At 53.3% G+C, this 20,057-nt stretch overlaps 8 protein-coding genes across 8 annotated transcripts; 5 read left to right on the top strand and 3 right to left on the bottom strand.

The window, feature by feature from the left end:
- Positions 1 to 1,070: 1,070 nt before the first annotated feature.
- On the bottom strand, positions 1,071 to 2,163 carry A1O5_13059 (uncharacterized protein; the record flags this gene model as incomplete). Its single annotated transcript, XM_007753627.1, has 2 exons — positions 1,071 to 1,467; positions 1,532 to 2,163. 2 exons carry the CDS (start codon positions 2,161 to 2,163, stop codon positions 1,071 to 1,073), a joined length of 1,029 nt encoding a protein of 342 aa, XP_007751817.1.
- Positions 2,164 to 2,446: 283 nt separating this feature from the next.
- A1O5_13058 (uncharacterized protein) lies at positions 2,447 to 3,083 on the top strand (the record flags this gene model as incomplete). Its single annotated transcript, XM_007753626.1, has 2 exons — positions 2,447 to 2,994; positions 3,047 to 3,083. 2 exons carry the CDS (start codon positions 2,447 to 2,449, stop codon positions 3,081 to 3,083), a joined length of 585 nt encoding a protein of 194 aa, XP_007751816.1.
- Positions 3,084 to 4,170: 1,087 nt separating this feature from the next.
- A1O5_13057 (uncharacterized protein) lies at positions 4,171 to 6,885 on the top strand (the record flags this gene model as incomplete). Its single annotated transcript, XM_007753625.1, has 1 exon — positions 4,171 to 6,885. The coding sequence occupies one exon, from the start codon at positions 4,171 to 4,173 to the stop codon at positions 6,883 to 6,885; it is 2,715 nt and encodes a 904-aa protein (XP_007751815.1).
- Positions 6,886 to 7,688: 803 nt separating this feature from the next.
- Positions 7,689 to 8,903, top strand: A1O5_13056 (uncharacterized protein; the record flags this gene model as incomplete). Its single annotated transcript, XM_007753624.1, has 1 exon — positions 7,689 to 8,903. One exon carries the CDS (start codon positions 7,689 to 7,691, stop codon positions 8,901 to 8,903), a length of 1,215 nt encoding a protein of 404 aa, XP_007751814.1.
- Positions 8,904 to 10,179: 1,276 nt separating this feature from the next.
- Positions 10,180 to 10,501, top strand: A1O5_13055 (uncharacterized protein; the record flags this gene model as incomplete). Its single annotated transcript, XM_007753623.1, has 2 exons — positions 10,180 to 10,260; positions 10,352 to 10,501. The coding sequence occupies 2 exons, from the start codon at positions 10,180 to 10,182 to the stop codon at positions 10,499 to 10,501; spliced, it is 231 nt and encodes a 76-aa protein (XP_007751813.1).
- A 970-nt stretch (positions 10,502 to 11,471) lies between these two features.
- On the bottom strand, positions 11,472 to 12,439 carry A1O5_13054 (uncharacterized protein; the record flags this gene model as incomplete). Its single annotated transcript, XM_007753622.1, has 3 exons — positions 11,472 to 11,497; positions 11,559 to 12,199; positions 12,252 to 12,439. The coding sequence occupies 3 exons, from the start codon at positions 12,437 to 12,439 to the stop codon at positions 11,472 to 11,474; spliced, it is 855 nt and encodes a 284-aa protein (XP_007751812.1).
- A 2,000-nt stretch (positions 12,440 to 14,439) lies between these two features.
- Positions 14,440 to 14,973, bottom strand: A1O5_13053 (uncharacterized protein; the record flags this gene model as incomplete). Its single annotated transcript, XM_007753621.1, has 1 exon — positions 14,440 to 14,973. One exon carries the CDS (start codon positions 14,971 to 14,973, stop codon positions 14,440 to 14,442), a length of 534 nt encoding a protein of 177 aa, XP_007751811.1.
- Positions 14,974 to 16,204: 1,231 nt separating this feature from the next.
- A1O5_13052 (uncharacterized protein) lies at positions 16,205 to 19,519 on the top strand (the record flags this gene model as incomplete). The annotated part of the gene is made up of 3 exons (XM_007753620.1): positions 16,205 to 16,401; positions 16,461 to 19,356; positions 19,433 to 19,519. 3 exons carry the CDS (start codon positions 16,205 to 16,207, stop codon positions 19,517 to 19,519), a joined length of 3,180 nt encoding a protein of 1,059 aa, XP_007751810.1.
- Positions 19,520 to 20,057: the final 538 nt, after the last annotated feature.

Below are 20,057 nucleotides of genomic sequence, written 5' to 3'. Positions count from 1 at the left end.
GTGGACAGCACATTGTTACCGAGCGCTAATGGTTCCAAATGTTTACGGCCGATGGAGTGCTCTGGGCGGGAGCGGGAATGCTCGCTTCCGACGGCTTCAGCATTTAAGATGAAGACGGCAACACCTGAGGCTCGGCAAAGGGTTAGCAAGCGAACGTGGTAGGCTGGGCCAACTTCTGAAAATTGGTCATGCGTGCCGAATCCGTCTGTTCATCCAGGGGCTTACAGTCATTGTTGGGATCCTCTGAATATCCAGCGGTGGAAACGCGTGCTTTCGCAAGAGTTGGATCATGCAACCGCTTCTCTGTCGCGTCCACATTTGTATCGGGGCAAATCTTTAGAAAGTGGCCGCCGGTTACAAACTTGACCCGCCCCCCCCTCCCCTCTTCAGCCAGAAACCTGATAGTACCACTTCCCTACATCAATTTCTTGCCGCCCGTCGACTAGGTGTGCCACATGTGCGAGATGGACAGATCAACGTCATCGGAGGCTGAGCCGGAGTCGAGCCGAAGTCGAGCCGATGCTGGCCCGAGCGTAATTGAGCGTCCTGGCGTCTGTGAATGGAAGTATGATTATTGGATACTACACAGACATTGTGTAGCGAACTGTGAGGGCTGCATATGCTAAACGACAGGATTGGGATTAACCAGCAGCACCATTCACCCTTGAGACGATAACTACTCGTGACCAATTTTGTTGATAGAGCAGTCCATGCCCCGTCCCTCCTACCGTGAGCGAAGCGTGTTGCCAGGACTAATAAACATGTTTGCTGTACATTCGCCCTACCTTTTCCTCATTGACACCTGGGATCTTACTATCGTGGTCTGTGTCACTTTTGCTATCGCTCTTTCAATACCCACATGAACTCCGCTGCCTCCCTGTTCTCATGCTCAGATTCGAGGAATGCGGCGGGGAGCAGGAGGATGAAGGTTCCTGCCGCCGCTCTGCTTAACCACCCCGCACGTTTGACATATCAACGCGCCGCATGGCCACAAGCCGCATGAAGAAACACCGTCATGTTTTGCAAGACGTTGGTGATCGCAATGCGTGGCCTCGTTCTCAATCAGTGACTCAGAAGCTGCTATCTAGGGCGGCTTTGGTGCTCACCTTGCCTGCTTTGCCTGTTGCACTGGACGCTTTTCCTTCGCCACTCCCTTCGGTCTCAGTATCCCCTGGTTCGCTGTAGGACAGATGATCTTCACGTCGTGGGGACATCTCAGGACTTGCAGAATATGAATGACGACGATTCGCTTCATCTACATCAGCGCTGGTAATTGTGAGGGTGTGGGTGCGAGCGACACTATGTTCGTCGACGGCGGGTTGTGACAATGTGGTCACGGCAGGTTCAGATTTTGCCCTCGAATGGGTCTGCGTGTCGGTCGGCGACATCTCCATAGGGAATTCATCGGTATGCAAATCATACTCACCTGTATGGGACAGGTCATCTTGTGTCGGTGGGAAAGCAAAACTAGATAAGACACAGTGAGCAAAGTCTTAAAGGAGAGGAGATCGATGATCAAAGAGATCCTTACGGAAGATAACGAGAATAAGCGTCCACGTCGCTGTCCGTGAAGTTGCAGAAGATGATTTTGTCCAGTTGAACTCCTTTTGGCTCCTTCACGAATGCACAAATCTCCGAGATGGCCGCTCGAGCTGCGGCATGGCTGGGATAACCGTAGACACCAGTGGATATGGCGGGAAACGCAATGGTCTTCAAGCCATGTTGGACAGCAAGGTTGAGGGCAGTGTGGTACGCAGCACGGAGAAGAGGTTCAGACGCTGACTCGCTTCTGAAGATGGGTCCGACCGCATGGATCACCTTTTGGCAGGGAAGGTTGTATGCGTTAGTTATTTTAGCGGAACCTGTTGGGCATCCACCAAGCGCAGCGCATTCTTGTAGCAACCTAGGGCCGGCAGCACGGTGAACCGCTCCATCAACTCCGCCTCCTCCACGGAGGGCAGGGTTGGCCGCCGTGACAATGACGTCGACCGACAGCGTTGTGATGTCCGCTTGAATGGTGCAGATCTTGTCATTGACGGCCTGGTCGGGAATGGGGATTGCTTCCATTAACGAAGGACTAAGCAGGTTATTGCGATAGAGGAAAGAGAGGGTAGGAATGTCCGCAATGGTCAAGCGATTTGCAATCGACAAGAGATTCTCCATGGCTCGTGTCTGAGTCTGTGGAAATGTACACAAAAGTAGAAGCGGTCGGCAAAGGAGAGGATGAGGGTATTGAGTGCGCGAGGGGGCCAAAGCAAGAGAAAAAGCAGAAGCATAAAGTGTCAGAGTGAAAGTGAGTGATGAGTGAAAGACCAAGAAACTGAAGCTGCGCGACTTGCGGGGAAGGAGCGCATTCGCGGTCACGTGAATTATTGTCACGTGCGGACTAGTCCCTAAGTTGCGACCCCGTTGCCTGCGCTCCACAGACACTACCATTCTCACCTGCATGGCTCACAGGGGTGTGGGTGTTGGCTTAGCCACGGAGGGCGACCTGCTCCAGATCCAGCGGATCTTTGAACATTGGGTGCTGAAGACTTCCGTCTCCTGCCTGATTCAAAAGCCCCCGTTCAGCCTTGTCGAATACCGCTACAAGGAATGCGTCGATCGGAAGCTTCCCTATATGGTAGCATGCGATCTCAATAACCACGACCATGTTGTCGGTTATGCATACGCGTCGCCCTTCCGGGGATCCAGCATGGGATACGGCCACACAGTTGAAATCAGCCTCTATGTTCATCCACAGCACACGAACAACGGCATCGGGAGCAGATTGATCGAGCGGCTTCTCGACGCACTCCGTTTCACTAGACACATTGCCTGGGAGTTGGGTCATGAGTTAAATGCCAAGGTGTATCCAGTGAGAAAAGTGATGGCTATCATGGCTGTTGACGAGACTGTTCCCAATCAGGGTATTCCGCTGCGAAACTGGTACCAGAAACGGGGTTTCGAGGAGGTGGGAAGACTCAAAGGCGTTGCTTTCAAGAGAGGTAGAATGTAAGAGAGCAAATCAAGAAGCGATCCGAATGCTAACAAGATGTGTTAACAGGCTTGACACTATATACCTCGAGTTCCACCTGTCTTGATAGGGACATCCGAAGCGTTTTCCAAACCACGACCCCCCCCCTCTCTCTGTGTGTTAGCATCTAGCACTGTCGAAGCTTTGGTGCTATGGCTCAAGAGATTGTGGCTATGTGAAAATAAACTCAATGCGCTTCAAACAGTGGTTTCCACCCACCTGTAATTCAGAGAAGTGCCTTCGCCGTGGGCACGCACCGCCAACATCATTCGATATCGTGGAGAGAGGGCAATCGAATGAGCCAGTTTTGAAATCGTCGCCGTCGTCCGAGCCAAAAGGTGGGACTGAAGTATCAGCTGATCCAGTCTTTGCCGCTGGAAATTATGACCCTGCCTCCGTTGCCACTATTCTACAGCATGATAATACGTCCCGCTCTGGTTGTGAGACAAGATGCGCCATCATGGGCGCTTGTCTTCGATCCACACCCATATCCCTTCATCTTTCGCGTCACACTTCAAGCCACGACAATGAAATATACTTCGCCCTATCGCTTTTTTGTCCTTTTCGCTTGCCAACTCTCCGCCGTTACAAACAGGCTATTTCGTCAAACATAGGCCTGATGATTGTTCTTAAAAAGCCATATCATATAAATTTATCTGGAGCAGCGCTACGTTTTTCCGCTTTCCCCACAACCTGTCTCGAACGACCACATGAGCCTCTAACCGAAACGGGATAGCGTATTTCCGGCATAACGAGCCTCGTATCGGAACGGAATAGTGTATTTCCGCCGCAGCCTCGCCTAGTAACATCTCGTGTTTTCCTACTTCAGGCTCACTATCAATTCTCTGTTGTAAACGCATTTGTCGACCCGTTCAGGCAAAATCAAACACTCTTCCCGTCTCCCGCTGTGGTGACGCGAATGCTGCGCCACGATTGGCTGGCCTAGCACGCGGCTTTCCCGCTTGGTGAATACAGGAGTCTGCCTTGTCTGCCTCACCTGCTCAAAACTATCCGGCGCGGCTGCCTGCTTCTCAGGTGACACTGAGTTTAAATCAGCCATTGTTTCTCTCCCTCTTCATCTCTTCATCTCTTCATCTCTTCATCTCCCCATTTCTTCCACCCTTTCAATCATTCGAAGCACTGACTTCTCCATCATGTCCTCCTGGTACCATGACCAGCGCCGCCTGTGTGGGTGCTATGTCCCCGTTCAGAAGCCCGGAATCGAAAGAAAATATCTTCCTCAAGTTGAATTGTCCTCACACACAAACATTCTTGCAACAACCTCGCGCACCACCCTGAAACAGAGCTTCGTCAACAACGGAGACCACAACCTTGACGAAGTGCATTACACCTTCCCACTCTATGACGGAGTCAGTGTGGTTGGCTTTAAATGTACCATTGGCGCAAAGACCATCGTCGGTGCTGTCAAAGAGCGACAACAGGCCAAAGCAGAGTACCAGGCAGCGGTCGCGCAGGGCGAAGCAGCAGCTCTGCTCGAGCAGCTGCCCGAAGCCTCTGACGTCTTCACCACGTCAATCGGCAATGTTCCTGCTGCGGAGAAGGTCCATGTCGAACTGGTATATCTCGGTGAACTCAAACGCGATGCGGAAACCGATGGTTCACGCTTCACTATTCCAACCATCGTGGCGCCTCGCTATGGGCCACTATCGAGCGACTCCGCTGCCGCCGTCCAGAGCACCGCGATTGACCAAGGGCACATCTCCATATGCGTCGATGTGACGCTTGAAGAAGGGTTGATCGTCCGCGGCCTACAGTCCCCAAGTCATCCAATTGCAGTTACAATGGGGCGTACCTCTATCATGGCCGAGGACTCGTTCGACAACAATCACGCTTCGGCAACGCTAACTCTCGGTACCGCCGAACTCGCGAAAGATTTCATTGTCGTTGTCCTTGCCGACGGCACTGACACTCCTCGTGCCTTGCTCGAGACTCACTCTACTATACCCAACCAACGCGCACTCATGGCCACACTGGTTCCAAAATTCAACCTTCCCAACATCTCCCCTGAGATTGTGTTCATTGCGGATAGAAGTGGGAGTATGCATGGGAAGATTGGACTTTTGGTTGCCGCCATGAAGGTTTTTTTGAAATCGCTCCCAGTGGGCGTGAAATTTAACATCTGTTCCTTTGGATCGCGGCACTCCTTCCTCTTCGAGAGGAGTAAAACATACGACCAGTCAAGTCTCAAGGATGCTCTTAACCACCTAGAGACATTCGCAGCAGACTACGGCGGCACGGAGATGCTCCAACCAGTGAAGGCAACGGTTGAGAACCGTTACAAAGACCTCGCCCTCGAGGTCATGCTTCTCACCGATGGAGAAATCTGGAATCAAGATGACGTGTTCGATTTCGTGAAGCAGACGCCCAACGCACGCTTCTTCACACTGGGTATTGGTGATGGCGCTTCGTCTGCACTTGTGGAGGGAGTCGCCCGCGCCGGTAATGGTTTTGCCCAGTTTGTCGGCACAGATGAAAAGCTGGACAATCGGGTGGTTCGCATGTTGAAGGGCGCCCTTACCCCTCACATCACTGACTACACACTCGAGGTCCAATTTGGGGAGGACGGGGAGGATTTCAAAGATGAAGACTTCGAGATGGTGGACCCAGAGGACAAAGAAGCCAAAGATGGTGTAATGCCTGATCTGAAAAAGCCAGAGGGGAAGACACCCATTTCCCTCTTCAATGCCAATGCGGCCGAGGAGCCAACCAACCCTCCTCTAGGTCGTTATGAAGGCTTGCCGACTATCTTAGTCCCAAAAATCCTCCAGGCACCTCACAAGATTCCGCCACTGTTTCGATTCAATCGCACCACTGTCTACCTCCTTTTCAGTCCCGAAGTGACCCGTAAACCACCCAAATCCGTTTTGCTTCGCGGCAGCAGTGCGCATGGCCCTCTCGAACTGAAAATTCCGGTTCAAGATATCGGCAGGGGCGAAACAATTCACCAACTGGCGGCCAAGAAGGCAATCCTCGAACTCGAAGAGGGCCGTGGCTGGATTGCCGAAGCACGAAGTTCTGATGGGCAACTTCTCGAGTCTGCCCATGAAGGAAAATGGGATCTCATTGTCGAACGAGAGGCTGTCCGCTTGGGTGTCCTTTTCCAAGTCGGGGGAAAATGGTGCTCATTCGTTGCTGTTGATAACCATGGCCAGCGAATTGATGAGAGGGTCTCCACGGGGTCGGCGCCTTCTGTGCGGACGAAGGGGCTAGGAGGTCGTGTATCCCTCTATGCAGCGCCCGGTGGATCCTTCGCTGGAGGAGGTTTTGCTTATCGGGCGGGTACGACTGCCCTACGGGCTGACGGCCAAGTTTTCCGCCCGTCGGCTATCGTCGCCGCCCCCGCACCCCTGCCGGCTTCCAGGGGACCGCACTGGGGGGGCCTCTTCGGAAGCGTCGCCTCTACACCAGCCACCACTACAAAGAAGTCGAGGACCCGGTCTCTCAGAAGGGGATTTGGATTTGGCTCAACACGCAATGACGAAGCCCTTGCAGGTGAAGCTGGCGAGCACGCGGCACCAGTTGACCTGTCGACGCTCAGTAACACGGAAAAGATGCACCAGATCATTGGTTTGGAGGAGTTTGACGGGTCGTGGCTCCGTTCAAAGAATCTTCTCGCCCTCCTTGGGGTCACTGAAGAGCAATTCACCAGCGTCGAGATCTTCGCTGAAAAAGGCGAGGATGCTGTCAAAGCCACAGTGCTGGCAATTGCTTGGCTGAAAGTCAAGGTTTCGCCGGAGAAAGACGTCTGGGAGATGGTGGCTGACAAGGCAATGGGATGGTTAGCAGCCAGACTTGGAGGCGAGGGAAATGCGAATAAGGCTGTTGAGCAGGCCAAGGAATTGTTCTGAAGAGACACGAGGTATGTCCCTTGTCGTGCGTTGGAGGAAATGAGAAAATCATTTAGAGAAACCGAAATATTTCGAATATCAGTCTCGGCCCCAGCCGCGAAATCGGTTGATATCATTGTCAAGGGGGCAATGTCATGGCTGAGTTTCCTTCAAGTTCTCGGTTTCTCATTCGCCACGATCTCTTCTCGACGCCATGATGTTGAGAGGACTATGCGTGAGGACGTGAGGCCTTCCTTTGTCCGGGCATTTCGGCCGGGGTATCATTGATGGTTTCATTGATGTGTGCGACCATTTGGAACACAACTTAGGGCACCAACGTGCTTGTTTCCCATTGTTGGCTTTCGCGGCCAGTGCTTGAGCTGATGGGCACTGCTGGCTTTGTAGGTACATGTGTACGAGGTAATCGGTAGTAGCAAGGCCAGAGCCACCAGCACCAGCACCAGCACCAGCACCAGCACCAGCACCAGCACCAGCACCAGCACCAGGACCCTTCTATGCTCCCTCCTCCCTCGTCTCTCCTTCTGTCCTTCTGTCCTTCCTGCCCGCTTAATGCTAGTCCCCATTCTCTCTCTCCTGCCTGCCGTCGTCTCTCAGCCTGCAAATGCCATCCTGCCAAATCACTTTCTTTCCGTCGTCGCTCATTTCTTCCTTCGTATGTTGAAATATTCTAACTGGGACCGGACCTTTTCATTTGCATTTGAGTTTGCTTTTGTTTGCATTTGACTTTGCGTTTGTATCGATACCACACCAACCTTCATATCGTCTTCGCACCGTTACACTTATCGGCCTTCGCGACCAAAGCCATGTCCAAGCTCTCCCCCCTCTTCAAACATTGCTTCCCGTCACGAGAGCGGCGTCGGGTACATCGTTCCCGGCCGGCTTCCGGGAACGGCGTCTTGACCTTGACCAGCTTGCCACCGGAACTTTTGCTGTGCCTCGCCGACTTCTTACCACCGAGCTCTGTTGCATCCCTCGGGTTCACTTCCAAATACTGCCGGGCAGTGCTTGACAAGCGACATGATATACGACTAGAACAAGATCCTGAAGAGAAGGCTCGGTTTGTTCAAATGCTGGAGAGAGATGTTCCACATATGCTGGCATGCTACAGCTGCAAAGTTCTGTTTAACTGGAGAAAGAAACCTAAAGGGGTCTGTCCAAACCACGACAACCATCGGAATCTCAATCATGGCTCACTTTGGTGCTATGCCCATCGGCCCCCTTTTATTTCTCGGGAGACGGTGGATGCTTTCCTGAGGGGATACGAGAAAGGCCCCAAGTACGGTCCCCAACTTGCCGAACTCGCACACGAGTGCAAGGGTGATGGAGGATGGTATCCGACCAAGGGTGAGAAGATTGCGAGGCGTCTCGACGCTCGCGTCCAACTCGGCAAACTTTTACTTCATGGCGTGTATACACTACGTGTTGCTCTTCCGTCACCTCCGAAGGCATTTTCCCCAGGATATGTCGATCGATCCTTCAGGCATACACTTTTGCCTGAAATTGTCAAGTTCAACGGCATCGGTTGCGTTCACCTGAGAAACTCCCTGCCGCTACTTCTTATTGACGCTGTCCATCACCTGGAAGGCGGCGTGCAAAGGCCAATATGCTATGATTTGATCAATTGCGGTTATTGCGCTACCGATCTTCGTGTCCGGGCGGTGGTGGGAGAGAATGCATGCCTCACAATCGAGTTGGAGATGTGGCGATCTCTGGGAGGCAGAGATCCTGCCACGAGACTTCCTCTTGAAGATGCTCACTTCCAACCGGCAGACATCAGACACGACCCCCTGGATATCAGCGAACCCCCAAGCCGGAACCTCGAAGACTTGTTCAACGGGGATTTTGGGACAATACGTGAAGGGCCCCAAAATCGACAGACGTGGCTTCAAGTGTGGATGTCTGTTTACGGCCAGGAGGGTGCGGATTTTTGGGAAGATCTCGTCGACGACAGCGACTCTGCAGTGACAGGGCAAACCCGAGTACAACGTCGGTGGCGATCGCAGTGTACGGTACAGTGAGAGTCAAAAAACAGATGATAATGTGCGGTCTGCAGCATGCCAATTATCCCGCGTTGGAATCATGACTAGCACTCAGGTCCGACTGGCAGGGATGCGGGCGTCAACTCTAGCGAGAGTGATATTTCAGTCTTGCCGCAGAAGTCGATCGTGAAAGGACCTGGTTGCCCCATTCCTACCTCGCTGCATGCGGCCTTCTTCTCATAGAATACACGAGTGTTAATATCATTCCCACTCCAGTTGCCTCATTGATCAATCAGATTGCTTAATAGCTTTTCTTTTCGCCATGTCCCAACGCGGTTCGGAAGACGGGGCTAAGGTCTGCGGCCTTCCCTGCGAATGCGTTGGAGATGCCTAAGTTGGAGCACGACACCGTTTTTGTTCCCCGCTTTGGGTCTCTACCGAATACCCGAAGCCCGGCCGACAGTTATATACGACACCGCTACTCGAGACAACTTCAGCATGGAATGCATGCGTTGATCTACGGTGCATCGGCAAAGCAGCTCCAGGAAAGTAAAAAAAAGATAAAAACAGGGAACAAAGAAACAATGGTGCTCGCAATCGTCACAGGGTCATCGAGAGGAATAGGAAGAGCAATCGCCCTGCAGCTGGCGGACGATGGCATGGACATTGCTGTGAGGAATCTATCTCATCGGACAATTTTATACATTGCATTGTATTGCAACCTCGGGGCTAATCCGAACTGGCAGTTGAATGATATAGAGCTTCAGCTTCCCGAGCTCGAAGGCGTCAAAGCCGAGATTGAGAAAAAGGGTGAGATGATGATGTGCCCCCACGAAGAGGACATGAAATTCCGTCTTAACATCCCCGTTCTGTGCTCCAGGGCGTAAAGCCTCGACATTCGTCGCCGATGTCAGTGTCGAGGAACAAGTCCAGAAGATGGTCGCCGACATTGTGGCCGAGTTTGGAGAACTGAATGTAAAGCTCAGCCCCCGCTAGTCACCGTCCTTGGACAACCCTTCCAAAAGTCCATATTTTTGATCCTGGTTACACACAGGTCATGGTCGCAAACGCCGGCATCCTCGTGCCGAAGTCGATCCTGGAAGTCAGCGTCGCCGAATGGGACAGGGTACAGTCTGTCAGTCAGCCAAAAGCCCCCCTCCCTTCTACCCCCTCGCCGGACCAGGTCTCGTTGTTCCGATCCCAATCTAACAGCACTGTCAGATCAACGTGAGGGGAGTATTCCTGTGCTATCGAGAAGCGGGTAAGAGAGACTCGCCAGCAATGGTTTTTAGAAGTGGGCTGGAGAGACTGAAAAATGGACCAAGCCAAGCAGATGATCAAACAGGGCAAAGGTGGGAAGATGGTGGCGGCTTGTTCAACGGCAGGATATCGACCGGTAAGCGCGAAGCTCGCCAGAACTTCCTGGCCCCATTGCAAGCAAAAAGGGATTCCCGCATTTGTTGACGCGATCTCTTGCGGCCTATTAGTCCGCGAGCCACAGCGTCGCCTACTCCACAAGCAAATGGGCTGTTCGGGGCCTGACCCAGTCGGCCGCGCTGGAGTTTGCAAAATACGATATCAATGTGAGTGGAGCGGCTTGTCCACGGGTGAAGAAGGGCGGCACCGAGTGCAACTGACCTGGTAAATAGGTGAACGGTTTGTTTATGCCAAAAGCTCGAGCTTGCCTGTTCGTTTGCTGACAAGCCACCCCCTCTAAAACAAAAACAGCATACTGCCCTGGGCCTGTTAACACGGATGTGAAACCCCCTCCCCTCAAACTGGCTCATTTTGTCTCTCCTGCAGCTCTTGCAGCTCTTGCTGACCCCATGCGTCAGATGTGGCAGCAAATCGATGCCAGCATCGCGGAGCGCGAAGGCCTTGAGAAAGGCGTGGCCTTTCAGAGATCCGTCGAGTCTCGAGCCGCTCTCAAGCGCGCCCAGGTAAGCTCAAGCCCAAGCCCAAGCCCAAGCCCGGCTGTCCGGACTCTTGAGCACACCCCACCCACGACTGCCCAGTGACCGGCCTGTGTTTCTTCTTCTTCGGGTTGATGCGTGCTAAGTAACTCCGCTCCAACGTGGCCAGACACCCCAGGACATCGCGAACCTCGTCAGTTTCCTGGTCAGTCCCAAGGCGAGGAACATCACAGGGCAGAGCGTCTTGTGCGATGGAGGTGAGTGATACGATACCAACACACCAGTATTGTCATTACATTACGATACACTACGTTGTCATTACACCACAGTACAACATACCCCCTCCCCACTGTCACCCGCCAAGACTTGTGCTGGGTTAACATGTATTCGTCCATCAAGGCATTTCTTTCTCTTGAGCCGGGATTTGGTGGCACGAAATGATTCAAATGAATATCCACCTTGCGGTCGCGATTTATCACGCTCGCTCAATGGCCAAGAACTAACAAGTGTTGACGATGCGGAGGGGCGAAGCAGAAGAGGAAGAAGTTCAACCATTGCTACCACTGTACAAACTCACGGCCCAAGGTTGAGGTTGTTGGTGCAATGACCAAGTCAAACAAAGGCTGCAGTCTGCATGGGTCTATCATCACAGGCAACGGAGAGCAAGAATCTTTGATGAGAACGCAATATATTGTTATGTTTGCAAACCATGGCCACCTCCTGCGGTGGTTTTTTTTGGTTGCCCCCCTGTTCAACCCAGGAAACCAACCAACCAACAAACCTGCCAACTCCCCTCCTATCCCATATCTATAGTCAGGCGCAGGGCATCGCTGCTCCAGCGGCCGCCGATTCCGCTGGAAGTATCGGGATAGTCTGGTCTGTTCTTCCGACGACCTCCTCCGTTCCTGCTCGTCCTCTGCTGCGTCCTCCTGTCTTTCCCTCTCCCTCCGGCGTGTTATGATGTCTATTCCAACTTCGTCCTCCAGCGCCTTGAACTCCAGGGTCAGCTGGCATGCCGTCATCGTGGCCTGCTCCCTCATGGCCCCCCCAACTCTCCCGCAGCCGCCGATAACGGCGTCGCTTTGCCGCCCATCGCTCGTATCGGCAGGTTCGCGAGGCGTGTCTCTGGCAGCCTCGTCACCATTGTCAGGGTTGTCATTCTCGTTGTCATTGTCATTGCGGTTCTCACCATCACCTTCCTCGCTATCACTCAGCACAATGATCAACCGTTCTTGTCCCCCCTCCGTAGTGATGGTGTAACATTGCCCATTGCTCTTGTTTGCGGTTTCTCCTGTGGTTTCTCCGGTGGGCTCGTGGTGGGATTTGGGGTCGTTATTCTCGTTGTGATTGTCACGGCGGTTCGCACCGTGATTCTCTTCGCTGTCACTTGGCACAAGGATCGGCCGGGGAATGTTTTCACCACTGCTCTTGGTCAACGCAGGCCCTGTTCAGGAATTCTTGACAAGTGCTGTACGTGGTAGTTTCCGCACTCCCCGTCCCAACTGCATCAGTGTTCGAGCTCGAAGCGTCATTGAGGCTTTGGAGTGCGAGGACCGCGAGCTCGGTCAGGTTGTCGTTGATCTCTCCCGTCGTCCTGTCCGCGTGCTTGCCCATGCTGATTCTCATGGTTGCGTTCGCGTCCTTGTCCATGCTCATTCCCATGGTTGCATGCGTCATCCGGTTCGCTGTTCCGTCCGTGCTGCCGTCCGTGATGCTGCCTGCAGTGCTATCCACAGTGCATTGCTCGCTGACAGTGGTCCTGCACTCTTTCTCTCCCTCGAGCTGTATTTGAGGCTGCTTTGGTGTTGTTGCGTGGAGCTTTAAAGTCCACAAGTCATTGACTTTCTCTGCCCAGTGCGTCACCGTTCAAACCCCGCACTGATACGAGGTACGAGGGCTTCATGTCACGTGATCTGCTCAACCACCGCAGCTATATCGAAGGCTTCATGACCTCTGTTGTTCGCAGTGTGCTTTCCATGTCAGCTCATCTCTCGAAAGCAGTTGGCCTTTCTCGTCGAGAGTTACGGTCAGATGACAGCTGGCTGATTCGCAGCCCACAATGCAGGAGCAAGACAACGCACCCAACCTCGGCACGTTGACCGGTTGGCTCCCTTTCTTCTGAGAGTTACTCGGTGCTCTTTCATTCTTTGTCTTCGCCATACCTTAGCCTGCAGCGATGTCTGCTGCCATGTTTTCTATCGTGTGCTTGTACCTTGCTATGTCGGCAGTTGTCAGTTTCTTCTTCGCCAGTAGTGTCCGTCTCCGTTGTCGTTGTCAATAGTTGTCTGTGTCAGTTTGTGTTGGTGTGTGTTCTTGTATTTGCGTGCATCCATGTCGGTAAACATCTGTGTCGTCTGCTATTTATGTCAGTATGTTCCTATGTCAGCAGTCGATCGCCGCTGTCGGTCGTTGCTGTGCTGCTGACAAAGAAACCCGCACCTCACTTGCTCGGACTACAACGGGATACAGCAGATAGAGGGGTCCGCCCTATGGAGGTGGCATTACATGACATTTTTGTATCTGTGTGAGGGACAGGTGCTACATAGACGGCTAAGTCAAGCAAGGAGCCTCTAGACATGGTCATTGCCTAGGAGCAATAATAGTCCACTGAACAAGAGAACATTCCTCTTTTCCCATCCTGTTCCATACACACATTGCGTCCCAGCAGTTATAATCCTGGTTTCCTCCGGTTCCATGCACGTTGCACCCAAGCAGGAGCAGTGGTCATTCACAAAAGCACCTCTAGCTCCCCCTCCCCATTTCATTGACGATGATAAGAGATGAGGAGAAGACAGCACGACAAAAACTGAGACAAGATTCGTTCCAGTGCAGGTGATGTGTTCTTCCTTTTGTCTTCCTTAACCTCCAAAAATACCCTTCTTTGTTGTTTAACCCTTCCTATCTTTTATATGCTTTTTTGGAAAGTCGCGCAAGCAGCAGCAACGCCAGCAGCAAAGAAAGACGGATGACAAAACGCGGCAGATGATAGAATGTGCGCCGTGAATACGATATGATATCGCCTTGCCAAGAGGGCTGTCATCTCGAGGGGGTTTATTGGAGTTTTCGAGTGAGCAATGGAGCTATCAATCTCATCTTGCCTGACATGGCTGAAGTCACCATTAACAGACCACTTCATTAACAACGGCGTCAGCTCCTCCCCCCACCCTTTTCAAGCCGGCTTGCTTCAACAACATCTCCTGAAGCCTCCCCACTTTGGTTTCATCGTCGTCATCCGACTCCTCTGCCCGATGTTCTTCACATTGTCCTTTCAATGCCCACATAATGGTCCGTCCGCGCGCGATGTTACCGGCGGCACGAGAGAGGAGCCTGCAACAAAGTCCTCCCAACGGGTCGCCAGTACATTCAGGCCATTGCACCATGAGAGATCATTCTTGTCCTGGGCTGACTCGCCCTCTCTGCACCTGTGCCTATTGCATTGAACCCCATACTGTGGAAAGAACTGTATACGGGTGCTCTCACATCGCGCCAGCAGACGGCACGAGGTAGTGACACACATCTTGACATCACCCATTCGCGGGCCAGAACAATTTGGAAATAGCCATATCTTCCACTCCTTCGGCGTTGTTGGATCGAGGCAAGCCCTCCAGTCTTCGAGTTCACACTGTTGTACAAAACTCAAACCGTCAGTGATCCTGTCGAAATCAAACTTCGACAGTTTTTTTGTCACGGAGAATATGATCGGTAATTTGACAAAGGGCATAGTCAAACTTCTGAGCTTCGGAAAGAACGTCATTGCTGCAGGCTGAAGATGTAGAGCCGTTATTGCCAACATCATTGGGGGCGGTGTCGTGGGTGGCGGGCGAGATAACTTCTTTGTTGGCATCGTCGTCGATGCTGCCATCAAATTTGCGACATCTTTCCCTGCGCAGAGGCTGAAGGGCGATCCCGGAAGGAGAGTGCTCATCAAAAACAGACGAGGAGACCGAACCGTTGTCCACAAACTGGGCAGATCTGGAGTCTTCATCGCAGTCGTCATCGAAGGCTTCACGGACGGCTTCATCAGACCCATCATACGAGTTAACGTCATCATCGGAGGAATTGACGACGGTAAAGTCGTCCTGGGTGACATGCTGTGGAACAGAGTCATCGTCACGAAGCTGCAAGACTGCGGGTTCAACAAATGGAGCCGGTGGAAGGAGAGGGCTCAGAGCTCTCGGAATCAGCTCTCCGCACATGTTGAATCTGTGACCATGGGAAGGCGTGAGGGATGCCGGAGGAAGAGAGGAGAGAGAGCTGGTGGACGGGGAAAGCGAGAAAATGATGGTGGTGGAGGGAGAAAGTGAGAAAGGTGATGGAGAACAAAAAAAGAGGTTGAAGGTAGAGGCTGAGAACGGGGCAGAGAAAGAGACAGAGAAAGAGGCAGAGAAAGAGGCAAGGGCAACTGGTAAAGAGGATGCAAACAGAAACTGCGACATCCATTCTCGTCTTCACCTGGAATGAGGGATGTTATAGACCTTGGAGCTCGTGAGGCTCTAGAATCCCTTGATCGCGGGTTCGCGAACGCCAGCGACAACAGCCTCTTGCGAAGGGCGGATTCCCTCCAGTTCTTGTGTATCGGCCCCTCTTGATCTGCCTGCACTGAAATATTGACTGCGCCATGCAGAGGTGGCGTCTTGAACAGACCTTTGATTTGTTATGTCTATTGTCTGTAACGACCAGCGCAACAGTCACAGCCATAGCTTGCTGTTACGGCGCGGGAATAGCCCAAGTCAAGTGAGGGGTGCAGCAACGAGGTGTTTGTAGGGCCCGCATCGAGGCAGAATGGCCCGAGCGCGGCTGCAAGGAGTCTCGGAGGCAGGTACCCAGTAGGGAGGTAGGGAGGCAGGGAGGCAAGGAGGTAGAGCTGTCTCTCTCTTCGTCTCGCTCGGCTTGCCCGCCGGTCGGACTGATCCCAATTCAGAGTGACATGGGGTCGCTCAGCCTCAAGAGATCAGCGCGACAGAGATAACGCGCAAGGAGGCTCGAAACTGGCGGACAAGAGCTGATGTCCGCAACTCTTTACGTCACGTGCTCTGACCTGTCCACAGGCGCAGGCGAGTCCTGGGGAAGAGTCTGTCACGTGTTACAGCCAAGGCGCCGATGCTACAAATACACTAGCTGTTGGGAGTTGCCGCGCATGCCGGAAGGCAACATCGTGAACTGCGCCGACGTACCACGTACACTGTAAGCAATAGCATCTCCTACTAGAAATTCGTCTGCCTAGCTAACGGCGATGTGATACGACAGGCCCATTGATCTTCCCACCGTATCGTTTCTTCCATCTTTCCCTGGCGTCCTTCCAAAGCAGGCAGACTGGCGTTCTTCGTGCCTCCAACCTACGACGCGCCCGGGAGACGGCGCTCAGGCGCAGGCGCAATCTACGACGGCTTCGGCAAGACTCAAGTCGTCGACGATCACTCTGCCCACATGGCCTATCCCGCGCTCGCAACCGGCACGGGTCGTAATATCGACATGGCCAAAACCGAATCGGACCTCGCCATCAACATCCGTAAGGCAACGAACATTGAAGAGACGGCACCCAAGAGGAAACATGTTCGATCATGCATAGTATACACATGGGATCACCGATCCTCCTTGTCCTTCTGGGCTGGGATGAAGGTCCAGTATGTTTCCAAGCTCCTCTTTGGTCGATGTAACCGGTCGGATGCTAACGATGAGGCAGGCCCGTTATGGCCGACGAGGTCCAGACCTTCAAAGCGCTGATCACAATCCACAAAGTCCTGCAGGAGGGCCACCCGGTGGCTGTCAAAGAGGCGCAACAGAATATCAACTGGATCGAGAGTCTCGCTAGAGGCGTGACTGGAGAAGGACTGCGAGGATATGGTCCCCTGATCCGAGAATATGTCTTCTTTCTCCTGGCCAAACTGGGCTTCCACCGCAACCACCCTGAGTTCAACGGGTTATTTGAGTATGAAGAGTACATCAGCCTCAAGTCGATAAACGATCCGAACGAGGGCTATGAGACCATCTCCGACTTGATGACCTTGCAGGATCAAATTGACACTTTCCAGAAGCTGATCTTCTCCCACTTTCGTGGCGGCTCCAACAACGAGTGCCGCATTGCAGCCCTGGTGCCACTGGTTCAAGAAAGCTATGGCATTTACAAGTTCATCACCAGTATGCTCCGGGCGATGCACACGACCACGGGCGATGATGACGCACTGGAGCCTCTCCGCACTCGATACGACGGCCAACATTATCGTCTTGTCAAGTTCTACTACGAATGCTCCAACCTGCGATATCTCACATCCCTCATCACCGTCCCCAAACTCCCTCAAGACCCTCCCAATCTCCTTGCCGACGACGAAGAAAAGCCCGCCCTCCCCAGGCGACCGGCTAAAGAAATCGAGAAACCTCCTACTCCGGTGGCGAAGAATGGGACCCCGGACACGCAAAAGGATATCGAGGACTTTTGGACAAGAGAAGCGCAGAGACAACAAGAAGAGTATGAAGCGGAGCAACGACGGCTGCAACAACAATGGGAAGAGCAGCAGAGGCAACAAATGCTGGCGCAGCAAGAAGCGCAGCGCCAGTTTGAAGAGCAACAGAGACTGCAGGCGGAGCAACAACGTCTTGCCCAAGAACAGCTTCTTCGAGATCAATACGCTGCACAGACACAAGGTCGTCTGGCTGAGCTGGAGCGGGAGAACCTCAACGCCCGGGCACAGTACGAGCGGGATCAGTTGATGCTTCAACAGTACGACCAACGCATGAAGGCCCTCGAGGAACAGCTGCAACAGCTCAATGCCAACTTCCAGATGCAGTCTCAATCTAAGGACGACCAGATTGCTGCGCTGCAGGAGCAGGTCAACACGTGGCGATCCAAGTACGAGGCGTTGGCGAAATTGTATTCCCAACTCCGACAAGAGCATCTCGATCTTCTTCAAACCACAAAGTCCCTGAAGCTGAAAGCGGCATCAGCCCAAGAAGCCATTGACCGCCGAGAACGCCTCGAACGTGAGATGAAGACCAAGAATCTCGAACTGGCCGACATGATCCGCGAACGCGACCGCGCCTTGCACGAAAAGGACCGCGCCCAAGGTTCCAACCGTGAAGAAGTTGAAAAATTGAAGCGCGAACTGAGGCTTGCACTGGAGAGGGCCGAGGACGCCGAGAGGTCCAAAGGATCTGAACTGTCGTCCATGCTGGCCAAATACAATCGTGAAATGGCGGATCTTGAAGAAGCCGTCCGCGCCAAGACAAGACAGCTTGAGGAGATCCGCGCCAAGCAGGGCGAACGCAACTACGACCAGGAAGCCGCTCTCCGCGAGAAGGATGACGAGATCGAGATTTACAAATCGGGGATGGAACAGGCGTTGGAGGAGCTCGAAGAACTCAAGCTGGGACACGGCGAATCAGACGGTGCGCTGGATGGCGCCATCGACGAAGTGATCAAGACGACCGTCGACAAGATCAACGACATTATCGACTCCGTCCTCCAGAGCGGCGTGCAAAGAGTGGATGACGCTATGTACGAACTCGACTCTCCCATGCAAGCCGGAAATCAAAACGCAACGGCGCCTTACGTCTTGTCCCAGATCGAAAAGGCCTCGGCCAGTGCGACCGAATTCTCCACCGCCTTCAATAACTTTGTCGCGGATGGACCCAACAGCCCACACGCCGACATCATCAAGACCGTCTCCATTTTTGCCGCGTCCATTGCCGATGTTCTGTCCAACACCAAGGGCCTGACCCGCCTCGCAACCGAGGAGAAGAAAGCCGACCAATTGATCGACTCAGCTCGGCAGTCAGCCATTTCCACGGTTCAGTTCTTCCGGAACCTCCAGTCGTTCCGCCTCGAAGGACTTGAACCCGTGCAGAAAACCGATGTGGTGATCAACAGCAACCACGACGTGCTCATGAAACTGCAAAAGCTGTCCAAACTCGCCGATGCCTTTGCACCAAAGGGCAGCAAGCTCAAGACTACCGGTGACTTGGGTGACCTGGTGGACTCGGAGTTGACCAAGGCCGCCAACGCAATCGATGCCGCCGCACAACGGCTCGCCAAGTTGAAGAGCAAGCCTCGCGAGGGTTATTCGACGTACGAGTTGAAGATCAACGACTCAATCTTGGAAGCCGCCATGACCGTCACCAATGCCATTGCACAACTGATCAAGGCTGCCACGGAATCGCAGAACGAGATTGTGCGTGAAGGAAGAGGATCCTCGTCTCGCACCGCGTTCTACAAGAAGAACAACCGATGGACGGAGGGATTGATTTCCGCTGCCAAGGCCGTTGCCACATCGACAAACACCCTCATTGAAACCGCCGACGGCGTCATCTCCGGCCGGAACTCCCCCGAGCAGTTGATCGTGGCGTCGAATGATGTCGCTGCCTCGACAGCACAACTAGTTGCCGCATCCCGGGTCAAGGCGAGTTTCATGTCCAAGACGCAGGACCACTTGGAACAGGCCAGCAGGGCTGTGGGAGCGGCCTGTCGTGCATTGGTCAGGCAGGTGCAGGATATTATCAAGCAGAAGGCGAAGGATGAAGGAGAATCCATGGACTATTCCAGGTTGAGCGGACACGAATTCAAGGTCAGAGAAATGGAGCAGCAGGTATGTGTTTGTCGTCTTCCCCCTTTGCGGCGCTGCCTCTGCGGGATTCATGTGCTAACTTGTGGTTGTGCGACAGGTCGAGATTCTCCAGCTGCGGAATGCGCTGGATGCGGCGCAGGCGAGATTGGCGGAGATGCGGAAGCTCTCTTATCGCGAAGACTGAACCCCCCCCCCCCCCCCGTCCTGCCTCACTCCGATCCTGGCTCCTCCGCACCCTCTCTCGACACCGCTGCTAGTAGGAGAAAGAAGCCGGAGAACAAGCAATATGGTTATGGCAAACGGGTGCCGCTTGGTCATGATGAGTGGACACGGATTAGGCTGATGATTATCAAGAGAAGGCCTGGGACTGGAGACTACCTGATCAAGATGAGATACACATACACGCAAGCAGAAGGAAGGTCGACACAGCCCGGTTGGGACTGTTGATAGCGAGCAGACTCGTCAAAAGGAGTATTTGATACTGGGTATATTGGTATAATACATGCTTTGTGTCGACCACAATGTTTCCCTGGGACTTGGGCGCCTTTACACTGAAGCCTCCCCCCCCCCTCTTCACAGCTAAATGTTTACCCAAAATATCTCGACAGTTATTGTGAGAGAGCGCCTTTTGCTGTGATTCTGAGAGTCTGCAGTTTAGACGTAATTCCGAAGGTCCGAAAGCAGGGTCCTTCGGATTCCGCCTCAAACCTCGGTGGACTAGA

Source organism: Cladophialophora psammophila, assembly GCF_000585535.1.
Source record: "Cladophialophora psammophila CBS 110553 chromosome Unknown aczJe-supercont1.41, whole genome shotgun sequence".
Classification (NCBI taxonomy): Eukaryota; Fungi; Ascomycota; class Eurotiomycetes; order Chaetothyriales; family Herpotrichiellaceae; genus Cladophialophora; species Cladophialophora psammophila.
Note: the sequence above shows the minus strand (reverse complement) of the source record. Positions and strands in the feature narration are given on the sequence as shown.